The following is a 15,577-nucleotide window of genomic DNA, read 5'->3' on the forward strand; positions in this document are numbered from 1 at the left end:
TTGGTTGCAGTAGGAGCATTTCTTGGAGTGGTTTTCATGGGGCCGCAGGTGCACTGGAGGATGGGGCTGGAAAAAGGTGGAAAAAGTTAGATATGGGACCTCTGCGGGCTTTATGTGTGGGAACTGCCCATAAACATGCTTGACTCTTTTTAATACCAGGTGCCAAAAACGGAACGAAAAAAGAGAAGGAAAAAAGAAGCGGATGTGGTGAGTTGAGCACTCTGGGTCTGTGCGTTAAAGAATTTATGTCCTTTTGGCCAGGATTACAAGTGATAAGAGACCTGCTCATGATATATCCTATGGTGAGATCTGAATATCCCAGCCCAGTGAATGTGCAGACTTGAAAAGATGTGCTAGAAAGATGGACAGGATAGATTTACTTTGCTTGTGAATGGCTGTAGGCAAAAGCAAGAGGTTGTAAATCAGTATTTCTGTTCAGATCAAGGACTGGTGTAGGTTGTTCTCTGAAAACATGTCCCACATCTGTCAAGGCAGTAAATATGTCAGGAATTATTATAGAAGAACTGGGAATGAAGCAGAAAGTGTTGTTCTGGGTTTCTGCGTAAATTTAGCACATATCTTATATCTCTGATAGAGTTTTTGCCTGAAAGATATAATAGAACTGGGAAAGATGCAGAGCAAAAAGGGGCCATGGATGTATAGAAGAGCTTTTCAACATGGAGAGGTTGACCTGTCAACCACAGTCAAATGCAGCTGGTTTCTAACCTGCTTGCAAGAAGGTTTGTTTCCCATGCAGGCTGGATTTTTGTCCGAGCAGCCCATAGGGTTATTGGTCCAAAAAGGAAACACAAATAGCAGGCTGGTTCTATGTAAAAGCCCACATTGGAGAGCAGGCCATGTCAGGCTCCCTGTTTTGCAGCAGACTGCATCCAGCTCTTTTTCTCACCACTGAATCTTTTTCATTGCAGGTGGAAGAGCACAATGGGCACATTTTTAAGGCGACCCAGTACAGCATCCCCACCTACTGTGAATATTGTTCTTCCTTGATCTGGATAATGGACAGGGCTTCTGTTTGTAAATGTAAGCATGCTCCATTTGGCTTTTTTTTCCATGTATTTCTGTTACAGTCTTGGGGTTTGGGGCTCTGAAAGGTGTTTGCTACTGTTTTCTATAACCCTACTTTCAAATATTTGGGATTTTTCACATTAAAATAGCTTTTGAGACAGATCTTAAGGATTTCTGAAGTCCACTGGTAAGTTCATACTGGCATTCCTTCCAGAACCTACATTATGGTTAGTTCTGTGCATGGGGGCTTTGTGTAACGGATCTTAACCCAAATCTTCAAACCGTTCAAACCATGTTTAAGTTGTGCTTTCAGAAGGGATGGTAAAGAAAGCCTGTGGCCGGTATGGCAAATGTACCCCATGGCTTCAGCCTGTGGGATGGATGCTGTGGGTCTCATGATCATCACAAGGTCACTGGGCTTAGGCCATTTGACCTCTGGCTACTTGAACTTTTGGGGAGCCCAGGAAAGTGGAAGAAGAACAGGCAAGGTTGAGACTTTTTTTTTTTAATTTGATTTTTTTCAATGATTCTCTTATTAAGTTGAAAATATCAGCCCTGTGGTGCTTCAGGCTGGTATCCAGTGCAAGAAGAATACAAATTAGGTGCTCTTTCCAACCTCTGAGTTATATCTGTGTCTGATAGCTCAGAGTGACTCATGGGCTATTTTCTGAGTTGATCTGTCAGGTTGTTTTTTTTTTTTTAACATTTCAGGGACTTAAATATAGGGCCTTTAAAATTAAAGGCTTCTTTTTTTTTTTTTAATTTGAAGAATGCAAATTCAACATGATTTTGACATGCACAAATCCTAAGAAGAGCTACTTAATTCACATTTGTGCAGAGGTCTGAAGTTTTGAATTATTAAAAACTATTTTTCTTTGTTGTAGTATGTAAATATGCTTGTCACAAGAAGTGCTGTCTTAAAACCACGACCAAGTGCTCCAAAAAGGTAAGTTTTTCTCATTAAATACCTCTCTGACTGTCATTTCAATCTTTTTTAGTCTTTTTAACAAATGCTTACGAGCATAGAACTTGGTACAATGCTTGCAATAACCTTTCATCGAGAGAAGGTTGAGCTGGAGCTCCCTGGAGGTTTCTCCAACCACTGCTTTTGTGACTGCTTGTATTTCAGTAGTAGTACAGAGATGCATCAAGATGGACATCTGCCCAGTCATGCAGCACCTCTTGCAGTGATGTTCCTGGCTTGTAACCATGCTGAATAATTGAAAGCTGCCTCATTTTATAGCTTTTGAGTACTTCAAAATGTGGTTGGTATCAAAAGGTAACATTTTTGAACCGTCAGTGCTACACAGAGAACTCTCAATGTCCAGCGCATTTCATGGCACACATTTTTTTTCGTTCTGTGGTGCTGCAGTTTTGGCTGCCATGATTTTATGTTTATTCTTAGAAGGTCAGGATGTGGCCGGTGGGGTTCTTGCAATCCACAGCCAGAAGCATAACCCGCTACAGCACCCGCAGCCCTAGTTTTGCAAGGCTGAAGCATTTGTTCCCAGTACAAAAGGCAAAAATACAGGTTGTTCTTCACCCTGCTGCTCCCTGATAGGGCTCCCTGCACAGTCCCCAAACAGCCACGGCACTGCAGCTGAGGATGAGGACAGTGAGAGGAGAAGGGTGGGTGGATGGTGCTGAAGCACTTACTCTGCTCATTAGAGGTGAATTAAGTATTGTTTACCGCATTCAAGGATATGTTTGACAGTGAATGAATGCAGCAGGTCGCCCCAGCTAACAATGAGTCATCAAGCTTTCTTTTTTTGTTTTGAATAGTTTATTTTGTGCTGCATATGCCCCCAAAATAATAATGCAGGCAGGATAATAATGTGTGCAAAGTTTTATCAGACCCTAAGAGGCTTCTCAGGTGTACAGTCTCCATAAAGCTTTATGATTACATTTTTCCCAAGGAATAATCTGAATATATATATGTAAATGTGCATATATATATGTATATATTAATATATTTGCTTTGATACAATATTTCTTCTGCAATTTCTCCCTTTCTGGCAGTCCATCTCTGTAAGAGTTGGGAATGGGTTCTCTGAGGTTTTGTTCTACAAACCTGTGAAGTTTAATGAGATCACTTGATTTTTTCAAAGACGTTCCCTTGCGTATTTTTAGACCTTTTGCATCTGTGATTTGAGATCTGAACAACCGAGCCTCCTCTTTACAGGGAGGAGACCTCTAGGCTTTGCTAGATGCCTGTTTCATAGGCTGGTCCTCATGCTCTTGGGTCTGCAGTCCGAGCCCATCATCTTGGCCATGGTTCCATCACACCCGCCCGGAAATGAAGCAGGAAGGGAGTTGAGGCCATGAAAATTTTGCAGGACAATAGGGGAATTTTGCAGGAAAATAGCACTATCTGAAGTGAGTTTCTTATTTAAATGTTGTGAAAGAGATACTGATGTATTTTCCTAAGTTGATCTTTCAGTCCTTTTTTGTTCCTCTCTATGAAAAATGAAATCTAAAAATAATTGCAGCTCTAAATGGTTGCTCAGAGATGTTTGGAACCTTCTCATTTCCTGTTTTGTTTTGTGTTTGGTTTTTTTTCTCTGCACAAGAAAGTTTTGGTACTGTCCTCAAGGAAATAAATTTACAGTGTCTCTGTTTGGGCAGTTTGAGGTCCTCCTGTAGAAGGGCTCTGGCTTGTCTGTGCTTGGTGGATTAACGTTTTTAGGGTTGTTTTCAGCAACAGAGTGCCACAAACTGTGTAGTATGCTTTAAGAAGGATGTCTTTGTTTTCTGGCTATGGCCGATTTTGTAACTGCTTTCTAACCTTGTCCCAGAGTGGATCTGTTTCTCTAGATTTACAGTGGTGAGCTTGAGCAAATCCTGAACTCATTTCTCTTGGTGGACGTGGAAACACTTTTGCCCTTGCTTTGTCCATGTCTCTGAGTTACTTGTCTTCCCACTGGAGTGAAGAAGCCTGTAGCATTTGTGGCGTCACATCTGATGGTGGTTTCGGCAGCCAAGTGGGCTGGTAGAAGAGCAGACTATGAATTTCAGCTGGTAGCTGGGACTAGATGTTCCCCACCTGCTTCCTGGGGCATTTTCGCTGCAGAGCATACCATGGTCATCTTCCTCACATCATCTCATGAGGTTGATAATGTTTTCTTTGACGAAAGGACGACATTGAATGGGAAAAGGTGTAGGAGTGGTTGTAAGAGGAGCTGTGACCTGTTTCAGGGTCATCTTGCTCATCACTGCATTGCAGTGCGTGCTGTCTCACATTCCCTTTGCTGGTACTGGGTATTTGTGTCAAAATTTTGTTAGGAGTGCTTTGTGCATCATCTTCAGGCAAGTGAAGTCATTCCTGGAGATGGTGCTGGAGGGGCAGGAGGTGAGAGGAATATGCCCAGCTGCTAAGAACACTGTAACCATGGTGTGGTGGTTAAATGAAGAAAACCCAAATGTTTATGACTTCAGGTGCATGCCCAGAGTCTGATTTTGTGTTGCAAGCTGGGACTGTGCACATTTGTGAGGCTGCTGGTAATAGCAAAACAACAGGTTGAGGTTAACGTCCAGGGGTGTCCTGTCCTTCTTTGCTTGTGACTTGCAGGTAAACTGGATGGTTTGAAACAGCCTGAACATTGACACGTTGCTTTCTGGAAGGAATTCTGGAAGGAACTGAAAGAATTCAATTCTTTTGCATTTTTCTCTTCCCTGTCAGTATGATCCCGAGCTCTCATCTCGGCAGTTCGGTGTGGAGCTCTCCCGGCTGACCAGCGAGGAGCGAGCTGTGCCAGTGCTGGTGGAGAAGCTGATCAACTACATAGAAATGCATGGGCTGTACACAGAGGGCATTTACAGAAAATCAGGGTCCACCAACAAGATCAAGGAGCTGCGGCAAGGACTTGATACGGGTAAAAGGGAAAAACGACAGAAGACCTGGCTTGTTATTTGTGGGTGCAACACAAAAAAAAATTACAGTTGAGGGAAAGCTCTGTCTTAGAAATGGTGCCAGCAAGAAAAGAAATCCTGATCCCACCCAAGGTTCCTTACCCTGGAAAATGTGTTTTCCTCTAGTCTTAACCTGTAAAGCTGAAATCAGATGCCAGATTTCCTGCTGCTGAATGCAGTGTGGTGGCACAGGGATGTTTTCTGTCATAGAGGTATAGCTTACCCACACACTGGCTTCACTTACAGCTTAATATTGATCATTATCTCTTGTTTTTGTGCCTTCTTCTCAATGCACTGCTGAACCCCAACGAACAGACATTGATAATGTGAATTTAGATGACTACAACATCCACGTCATTGCCAGTGTCTTCAAGCAGTGGCTCCGAGACTTGCCCAACCCTCTCATGACCTTTGAGCTGTACGAGGAGTTCCTGCGGGCGATGGGTAAGGAACATCCTTTGCCACCGAAAGAGGGTAGATTTAGACTGGGTATAAGGAAGAATTTTTTCACTCTGGGCAACATCTTCCCAGGTCTCACCACCCTCAAAGAAGTTGTGGAAACCCCCCCCCCCATCCCTGGAAGTGTTCAAGGCCAGATTGGATGGGGCTTTGGGCAACCTAGTCTAGTGGGAGGTGTCCGTACCCGTGGTGAGGCATTGGATAAGGTGATCTTTAAAGGACAGATCATCTCCAGATCATCATTTCCTAAGGGAAATGTCAGCTGCTTTATGTGCCTAATTCTTTACTTGCTCTTCAGTCCCAAAGCATCTGATTTTACCCAGTCTTATTTGTCCAGTTTCAAAGTCTGTTTTTTGCTGTAAGGGTTTGTTTGCTTTGTTTTTACTCAAAGACACAAGCAGTTCAGCCCTGTGTATGGTAGCATCCGTTTCCATCAGAGTTCAGCAGATTTCAACCTGCTATCCAGGTCTGTCTTTTAAATGGTGATCGTAAGCATGAAGAATGTACCATTTTAAACAGGAGAAAGAAGTAGAAACATAATATTTTTAGCAGTACAGTATGCTTTACAGCTCCCGGCTCTAAGAAACAACCCTTTCAAAAAAAAAAAAAAAAAGTGTGTTTGAGAGCGTGCCAAGTGCGAGGAGGGCAGAGAGAACCTGCTGAGAGAGGAATGAGGGGGAGGAGAGCCCTTGCTGCAGACCCCATGGCTTGGAGATGTCTTACTGGTGGCGGGGGCTGCAATGAGGCCTCCAGCAGTGCCCGTGACAAGGCTGTTGTGTTCTCTGCAGGCCTGCAGGAGAGGAAGGAGACAGTGCGGGGAGTCTACTCAGTCATCGACCAGCTCTCCCGCACTCATTTGAGCACTTTGGAGCGCCTCATATTCCACCTCGTCAGGTAAACAGGACCAGTGGGGAGGCTGCAGCTCCTTATTGCCAGTGGCAGAGGCAAAGGAGCTGCCTTCATCCCTGGCTTCTCTTGTAATCCTTGTATTTATTTATTGTTTTATTTTAGGATTGCCCTCCAGGAAGAGACCAACCGAATGTCAGCTAACGCCTTGGCTATCGTCTTCGCTCCCTGCATCCTCCGCTGCCCCGACACGACGGACCCTCTGCAGAGCGTTCAGGACATCAGTAAAACAACCACGTAAGGATGTGGCGCTGGGCGGGATGGTCCAGCTCCTGCTCCGTGGCTGTGGCCACGTCACCACTTGCGACTCAATAACCTTTAGTACTGTCAGATGGCTCAGAAATAGAGAGCTTTAGCCTGGAAATGACAAACACTGTACAGCTTTGCATATTAACTGCATCTTAAGGAAGTATTTAATGTTTTCTCAACAGCCAAGTGGTGGTTAATGGGGATTATTAAGGAAGGGAGGATCCACCAGAGCAGATCAACTCGCTCTCCAGGATTTTAAAACATGCTCTCTCCATCATTCATGCTCAGCAGATCTTAGCAGGAATAAGTGGAGTTTGTGCTGATGTGGTTAATCTCATTTAGACAACTAAGTCTTTATTCTTACTTAATTTGCTGGGATTTTGTTTGTTTGTTTGTTTGTGGTTGTGGGTTCTTTTGAGAAGAAGATGAGTTTTTTTGGTAGGCAGCAATACTGTCTACTTAGATTTCTTTAAGGTATTTGACATAATTGCAAAGGTTTTACAAAAAGTGAAGCACTTGCACAAATTCAGTCTGTCTCACTAAGTAGATTTAAAAATGGATAATGGAGACATTTGAGATGAACCGTAGTGGGAAACCATCCAGTGAAGGGCTGGGCTACTGAAAGAGGTTTTTAGCCTCCAGTAAGTGTATTAAAATTGTTGAAGACCAGAACGTGCTTGGAGACCCACCTCGTAGGACCTTTTTTGGCCTTAAATACCAAAAACTTTCCCACTAGACTCCCCTGCTTACCTCTGAGTGAGTTTGAATAAATCTCCTAAACTTGTCCCAGCAAGGGATTTCATTGTATTTTCTCTTGTAGACTTCAGCTATAGCACATCCTCTAATTTTATTACATGGAAAGTTTTTTTTCCCCAAACACGATCCCAACAGCATTAAAAAGTCAGTTCAGACAGCTAAATGAGCTTGTGTTGCTGCGTTACTGTCTCAGCTGCATGCAAACAAGTCTGTGTGCGTTTGCAGCCCAGAAGCAACCTGCCTTTCACAGGTTTGCATCTTCCTCTCCTTGTCCCATCTCTCCCTTCCCAGGGCAGGAGTTTCTCTGCTTTAATCCTTGGGGGTCTTTAATTCCCCTAGTCCAAGTTCCTTGGTCCATCCGAAGTCCTTTACTGCCCTTTTTAGGAAATTTCCTTGGGTTTTTCCATCCTTGCACGCTGGAGCTCTCAAGCAAGGCAGATCTTTGTGCCAAGCAGGGGCAGCTCAGATAAAATTTGTTCTGACACCAATTTTCTCTTTTCGTTACCCTCAGCTGCGTAGAACTAATTGTCATCGAGCAGATGAACAAATACAAGGCTCGTCTCAAGGACATCAACAGCCTGGAGTTTGCTGAGAACAAAGCCAAGAGCCGCCTGTCCCTGATCCGCAGGTCGATGGTGAGACACTGCGCCCGTCCCTGCTGCTCACGGACTCGTGTCCCCTTCCCTGCTCCAAGGGAATTTGCAGCCAGGAGGAGATCAGGTGTTCCCGTGGTGTGTCTGTCACAGCCCCGGAGGATTTCTGTCTTGCAGCAGGGAAAGTCAGACCTCCCTCTGGCTCTGACGCTCTCTTCTCTCCTGTCCTCTCCTTTCACTCAAAGCAACCCTGCCTTACCTCCCCCTGCTTATTCCAGCCTCCCTGCCCCCTTGCACCTGCCAAACCATCCCACCCCAAGCAGCACAGGACCCGTGCCCAGCCCTATGGCAGCTCCCCGGGTTTTCAGGGAATTACACAAAAACAAGAGTCCAGCAAAGGTGATGGGGAAAGTTTGCCAGAAGCCTGAGAGAAGACACCGTGGAGATGTAGTGGCTTGAGCTCAGAGGCTCCTGGTTACATTTCAGGCTTTATTTTACACACTTGAACAACTGGGTTCTACGTTGAATCAAGCCTTTGTTTGCCCTCTGCTTACAACCACCTCACTGTCACCCCATGCACAAACACCGGGGAGACCTGGACCGAAGCAACCCATAACCACGGCCTTGCTTCGTCCTCTTTTTGGTGCAGACAAGCTCAATAATGCTATCCAAACCCAAACTGAGCTCCCTCAAGGCTCCTGAACCATCTCATTGAGCTTCCATGCTTCTGGGGTGAGCGACGGTGGGGTCTGGTTCCGTCTGCTCCGGCACACCAGCAGGCTGCCGACACGCGCTACGTTTGGCTTTTTGGCTGTGGCTGTGGGATCAGGACAGACTCGGCCTGGGTTCATGCTATGGGGCCGAGCTGCCCGCTGTTGCCCTTGGGGCATTTCTGACCATGGGTGCTGCTTCTGGGACTAAGCCCAAGCAATTCCCGGAGTCGTTTTGCCAAGCTTGGGGCTCGGCTGTGCGCTGGCACAGGTGCAGCAGAGAGCTGCCTCACTCGTCCCAGTTAAAAAAAAAAAAAAAAAAAAAGACAAAAATGAACAAAAAATGGTTCTTTTGGAGGGCGATGGCATGTGCACTCTAACCTTCTGCTTTCCTTTTCATGTCCTCTCTAATCCAGAAACCCGTACTAATTGCAGTTAGATTTATGAGCATAACCCGCAGTTCAATCCCGGTATGTATTAACTGCACGGTGCTCTGTGCCAGCCGCGTCCCTCCATTGTGTGTGACCGCCGCTCATTCCAGCCCCGTGCCACCGGCCATTGTCCGTGACGTTCCTGTCTTGTCCCCGTGCAGGCGCCTCTCTTGGACCGGCCAGTTCCCACCCAGGAGCAGGAGCGGTCGCATCTGCTGGGCTCCCCCACGGGCTGCCCTCACTGCATGCAGCTCCGTGAAAAGCAGCTTTTGCCCTCACATCTTGTTTTCCTTTAGTGTTTTTGTTTTTCCATTCTGTGCTTCTCTGACTTTCTCTTTCTTTGACTCTTCCACCCACGATTTCTGCTCGGGATGCATTTAGGCACCGTGCCGTGAAGCCGTTGCGTTGGCTACAGTGGGTAAATCCTGCAGGCTATGGGGATGGCAAGGCATCCACCAAAGGGCTCTGGATGCGAGGCCAGCTGCACCCTGATGGCTGGGACAGCCCAGGATGAATCTGGGGACCCAGCAGCTCCTGATGTCCCCACCCCTCCCTCACCTCTCTATCACAGCATGAGCCACTGCAGCAATGCACTCCTCAGTGAGACCATGGTAGACATAGGATAGACACAGACCACAAATGCTGTCCTAGGATAGGGGGAAGCTTGTGGAGCTATTTCTCTTTACACCACTTTCAGCCCATGATGCTTCTCCCCACCCTTCTGCATCCACAATTGTTTGGGGAAAAAGGAGACCTGGGTTTGAACCATGCCACCCTGGACACTGTTTTGCAAGCCCTCTGCTCAGCAGCTTTTGGAGCAAACACCAGTCTTAGCAGACGCATTAAATACACCAGAAAGTGGTGTTGCCCTCATCTCAGCCCAGACAAGCACTCGGTTGACGCAGGAAAGCCAGTGGCAGAGGCGCAAGCCCTTGTGCTTTGAGCAAACGCACATCCGAGCCGTCAGGAAATTTTCCACTCGCAGCAGCCGGGAGAGGAGAGGGCTTTGCTGAAAGCCCACGTGTACGTCGTCACTGCAGCATCCGCTCGCTGCTGACCACCCTGTAGGCTGGGAGAGCAGTACACGAGGTGCTGGGGATCTTTGGGAGCTCAGGGGTTTTTGCTAATAGGATTCAGGTGGCTGTGCCTCAGCTCAGAAGCCCACGTGATGAGGTTGCCATCAGAGCAACGTTGCTCTGGGGCACAGAAGCTTCTTTGCGGCTGGAGAAAAGATCTCCCAGGTGCGACACTGGGAGATGAAAGGGTAAAATGGAGCAAATCTCATGTCTCAGCACCAAGCAGCAGCATTTTTATGGGGTGGAGAACTTAACAGACACTGCAGATGGAAGAAATGCTCAGCATTGCCTCCCACAAGAGCTGTGTCCCATGAACATCAGCATAGGGATGCTTTGCAGCTTGAAGAAAGATCCCTGCTCACATTTCTGATAGTTTTTTGCTTTCAAAGAAAAAAAAAAAAAGAGTCTCTTTTACCATGTTCTGGGCATGTGGATTGTGAGAAAGACCAAGAGGTGTCCCAGCTACAGTGCTTAGATATCCTTAGAGAAGAGAAGATGGATTGCAATGAGCTTGCGAACAGGGCAGAGTACAGCAAGAACTAGAAGGGGGATCCGTATTCACCATCTAAGAAATAAAATGATCGTTTGAAGGACAAGGGCAGCTTTTGAGTGGAGTGGAGGCAAGTGATGGGTTTTCTACCTTGCACTGGTGTCCTAAGACATGGTCAGCTCAGGATCCTGAATTCAGAAGATGAGTTGTGTTCAGTTACAAGTCAGTCATGATTAAAATCTTTCTAACCTGTGTGCCCCAGTAGCTACTACACAGCATCCTTCATATCCAAAACCAGTATTTTTCTTTTACCTTGTGGAGCAGATCTGTGGAGCTGTTCCTCCAAAGTTAAAGCAGAGGCCAGCTGCATGTGTATCCATCCATGATATCCCCATTTGAGAACTTTATCATAGTCAGAAGGTCTAATACTAGTAAAAATAAATGATTTCTCAGAGTTCTTCAGCACGGGGGCTGCTGGCATGGCTGCATTAAATCTCCCCTTAACTGCAGGTGCAAGTCAGTAGCTGTGGCACTGCTGCATTTGATCATCATTTTTGAATGATGTTTTCCCTGACCATTCATTTTTGCTGCTCTCCAGCTGTTCCTCACCCACTTTTCTCATGCAGCGCTTCCTCCCATTTCCCACCTGATTAGCAGACCCTCCTCCTCTTCAACCCGCCGTCCTGTTGCACCATTGTGTTGAGTCTCGTGATACCTCCCTGCCAGGGAGGGTGAGCCCCCCAAAAACAGGCAGTGTCTCCGTGTGCATGCCCGCATTTCCTTCCATCCAAAGCCAACACTGTTGTTCGCTCTGCCTGGATTTGTAGACGCAGCATGTGCTTGGCTTTTTTTGGGTCATGTGTAGCTGGTCAAGGTGCGTTGGCTTCATCTCTGCCGTCCCTAGCGTGTTGAGTGCTCCTGGTACATCTCCCAGCTGGGTGTGTGATTTTGAAGCCTCTGGGATGCAAGCAGAGGCTGGGGCCATCTCCTCTGCTCCTTGGGAGTGGAACACTCAGGGGAGAAAGCTGCTGTTGCCTGAGATGTCCTGCAGGCTTGCCAAATAATCCTGTTTGGTGGCTTGTTTGACACCGATATTTATCTCCAGGGCAAAGGACGCATACGGCGTGGCACCTACCCCAGCCCGACTTCTCCCGTCGCCGTACGCCTGCCCTCAGTGTCGGATGTCCCTGAAGAGACCATGAGCAGCGAGGAGGCCATGGAGATGGACGTCACAGAGCAGCAGCAAGCAGCCATGCAGCAGGAGGAGAGGGTGCTGACTGAGCAGATCGAAAGCCTGCAGAAGGAGAAGTGAGTCTGGCCTTCAATTCAAGCCACGCTCACTCCCACCCCCAATGCCTATAGGTTCAGTTCGGGCATGACTTGAGCGTGGTTGCATTCCAGGGTTGGTGTGCTGTTCCCGGGATAAGCTGGAGGACTTCTCCACATCCCTCTTGTTTTCCTTCCCCCCTTTTTCAGTCCTGTTTGGTCACGGGGTTGGTTTTCACAGGGAGGAGCTGACGTTTGAGATGCTGACGCTGGAGCCCCGTGCCTCTGATGATGAAACGCTCGAATCCGAAGCCTCCATTGGCACTGCTGACAGCTCTGAAAACCTAAACTTTGACTCTGAAGGAGCCATCTCCGATCGTTCGGGTGAGTAAAAGCCTCCCTGGAATTTTTTTTTATTTTTTTTTTTGGTTAGGCCATTCTACAGCCAAGCTGCCTGCTGTGCATGTAGCAGTGCAGTTGGCGTTAGTGAGACAGGCGAGCCATAACAAGGTGCCTGTCAAAGGCCGGATCCAGGCCACTAACCCTCCCGTGGTCTCTGTTCCTCAGAGCGAAGCATAGCACTTAGCTCCCTGCGTCCCACCAAGGCGGAGGGGCCCAGCCGGCTGCGAAGGCACCCCAGGACGCGGCCGGACGCGGTGGACACGGCGGACGCCTCCATCGTCTCCTCCTCTTCCTCCTCCCAGTCATCCACCTCCTGCTTACCCCACCTGCCCCGCAAGCGCTTCCAGATGTACTCCAAATCGCCCTTCTACCGAGCAGGGGGGCCGGGCGAACCCCCCGAGCCCACCTCGGGGCCACCTGACGACCGCCCTCAGTTCACCACCCGCGGGACCTTCAACCCGGAGAAGGGCAAGCAGAAACTGAAGAGCGTGAAGAATTCCCCCCCGAAAACCAAAGAGCCGCCGGAGGGGGGCACGGGCCGCAAGAGAAACCCCGAGGCCGACCGGGCCGCCGGCCAGCAGCTCGTCCTCCTGGGGAGCAACGAGTTCATGGTGTGAGGTGTGAGCCCCCGGCCCTGTGGCGAAGCCTCGAGCATCCCCTGTTGTCACCATCATCATCGTCACCATCTTCCTCACCAATTGCTTGGGCGCCAGCGCCAGAGGAAGACGAGCGCTCAATCCAGAAGGCTGGTGGGGACGGATTCAGCAGTGGCCTTAACGGTGTGGGGTCGGGAGCGGCCGGGGCAGGCGGCCTGGGGACAGAGGGACAGAGGAGGGACAGAAGGACGTCGGTGGGGAAATGGAAAGCCCTGGGTCCCGCCTCGGGAAGGGTGCGTTGCTCTTTGTCCAGGTGACAGTGCCGCAGCCGAACCCTTGTGCCGAGCTGCCCGTGGCTGGAGGTCCCATCATCAAGCGAGGAAGTAGGAATGCGTGGAAAGCAAAGCCCAAAAGCCCACAAAGGCGCCTGGGTCCGGCCGCGCTGCCGGCGGGAGTGGGCTCTGAGACCCCTGCGCTGTAATCGTGTCATTCAAGCAAAAGCCAAGTGCATGAAAAAGCGTTAAGGAAATCTGCCAAAAGTCATCTTTTTTTGTTCGTTTGTTTTTCAATGTGACCTAACCACACTCCTCTTGTTTTTTTTTGTTTTATTTTGTTTTTTTGAGACCATCAGTATTAAAAAAATGATAATAATAATCAAGGACTTACTTGAAGCTCTATCTGTTTATATTCTGGCTTACTGGAGTTTATTGTAAATATTTTTTTTATTTTTTAACTATTTTTCCCCAGACAGGAGTTTTATTTTTCTGTGCCAGGGCAAGGGAAGCGATGGGCAAAGTGGGGTCACCGCGGGCGTCCCGCTGTCCTACCTGTCACCTGGCAGCAGCGCGCACGTCACCGCGCACATCGTCTTTGGCGAGAAATCCACCAGGCTGTAATTAGCGTCACTTGGAAGTGGTGCCCACGATAGCGCTAATTATCAGCGCTCACTAACAACCGGGGGCTTAATCCCTCCCGCACCAGCTCGGTTGCAGCCCGGGTACTCAGAGAAGCACCGCGGTCTCTGGAAGAGAGGAGAGATTAGGAGCCCGGGGACGCTAATTGGATTAATAAATGCTGGATCTGCCCTTTCGGATAGGCTGCTCGCTCCGTGCGTCTGCAGGCTGAGGCTCAGCTCCTTTCCCTAAATGCCAAGAAAAAGAGGGAAAATACCAATAATTGTGTCTTCCTGGGTATTTTGCATTAGTTTAACTGGGGCTGGGGATGCTCGGCTCCTTCCAGTCTTGCTCCTGCCCTCAGCGCTCGCGGCATCGGCTCGGTCCTGCAGTGCAGCCCCCTCTTCCCAGCCCAAGTGCCAGTTATTTCAAGGGATGTTTTATTTATTTATTTCATTCCCTTTCTTCTTCCTTTTTTTTTTTTATTTTTAATTTTGGAAAGGGGAAATGATTTAAGCTGCATGGGGGAAGAAAGCGTTGTCCCTGCTCTGCCTCCCTGCTTGGGATTGGGAGGAATGAAACCCCCGTCGCTGGGTGAAACGGGCCGGGGCCGTGCTAGGACCAGAGCGGGGCACAGCATGGCAGGGGTGCGGTGATGCTCACAAGGGCAGGAATTTACTGGGGAAAAGTCTGGAAACGGCACGAGCACCCAGCAAGAGCCTGGTGCAGTCAGCGTTGGGTCCCCAGAAATCATGGAAAATTGGGTGTTTGAGCCGCTTCCCACCCGGCATGGATCCAGCGCCCAGCTGCTCCCCCTCAAGGGTAAATTGCCATTTTTGGGGGGCAAAAGGTTAGGTTTTGAAGACGATCCGCTCCTCATACCAAGTGAATGTACTTACTACTGGAAAGGACATGGGCTGCGTGTTGTTAATTATTATTTTTAACGGAAATTTTTTTAAGTAATTTATAAGTATGCTGAGTGTAAATTAAAAAGGAAAAAAAAAAACAAAGTATGTATTGTAAGAGGATATATTATCCTGTGTCATACTCTCTATAAATTTTACCTGTTAAAAAAAAGAAAAAGAAAAAAAAAAGAAATAAAAGCGTAATTATATAAAGGAGAATGATTTATCTCTCCCCTGGCAGCGGGGAGGGGGGCAGCTGGCAAGCTGTCATGTCGCGTCCGCGGGTTCTCTTTAATTTCTTAATGTTGTTCCCTTCCCTCCTGCAATAAGGCCGTCGTTCTGTATAAAGTGCAATTTTTGTGTAATATTTCTCCGACGTATACCGTGTGGCTGTACAAAGCGGCTTGGTGGCCGAGTGAACCCCTCGCTTATTAAAGAGCTGTAACGAGGAGCGCCTGGCGCTGGGTGATGTCTTTGGTGCAGGGGGGATGCTCGGGAGGGCTGGCGCCGTGGGGACGTGCCCCCAAAAGGTGACATTTTCTCCCGTTTCTATGTCTTCAGGTGGGTTTTGCTTCTTGGCTTTCCGTTTGGTGCTGGAAATTGTTTTTTTCTGTTGTTTTTTCCAGCCCAGTGTCCCCTGTGTCCCCAGTGCCAGACCCCAAACAAAGGCCAGGAGGAGGCTGGCTGCAAAAGCCCTCTTTATTCTGAGTACAAAATGGGGGGCAGGCTGCGAGCCCCCCAGGGTGGGCAGCCAGTCCGTGAGGCGCATCCCATGGACCTGGCCACCACCTCGGGCACGTTCAGGCCAGGACGAGGAGCCCCAGGGGGTGACAAGGGGACAAACAGCCCGGGGGTGCAATGGAGGGGTCCCGAAAACCAACGAGCGATGGCCGGGTGGTGGCGGGGGGGC

General features: G+C 48.4%; 1 protein-coding gene across 1 annotated transcript in view; it reads left to right on the plus strand.

The window, feature by feature from the left end:
• The window catches only part of MYO9A (myosin IXA), a gene marked incomplete at its 5' end in the record, with an annotated part of 151,817 nt that extends 136,785 nt beyond the window's left edge, over positions 1–15,032 (plus strand). Inside the window, 12 exons of the mRNA XM_084293197.1 lie at positions 160–207; positions 930–1,041; positions 1,911–1,972; positions 4,706–4,898; positions 5,251–5,379; positions 6,183–6,288; positions 6,406–6,537; positions 7,817–7,940; positions 9,025–9,078; positions 11,711–11,913; positions 12,113–12,255; positions 12,439–15,032. Of these exons, the coding sequence (XP_084149323.1) occupies positions 160–207; positions 930–1,041; positions 1,911–1,972; positions 4,706–4,898; positions 5,251–5,379; positions 6,183–6,288; positions 6,406–6,537; positions 7,817–7,940; positions 9,025–9,078; positions 11,711–11,913; positions 12,113–12,255; positions 12,439–12,890 (1,758 nt within the window). The 3' untranslated portion in view covers positions 12,891–15,032. The remainder of the gene's footprint in view (positions 1–159; positions 208–929; positions 1,042–1,910; positions 1,973–4,705; positions 4,899–5,250; positions 5,380–6,182; positions 6,289–6,405; positions 6,538–7,816; positions 7,941–9,024; positions 9,079–11,710; positions 11,914–12,112; positions 12,256–12,438) is intronic.
• Between the last annotated feature and the right edge of the window lie 545 nt (positions 15,033–15,577).

Source organism: Netta rufina (assembly GCF_964035555.1).
Source record: "Netta rufina genome assembly, chromosome: 11".
Lineage (NCBI taxonomy): Eukaryota > Metazoa > Chordata > Aves > Anseriformes > Anatidae > Netta > Netta rufina.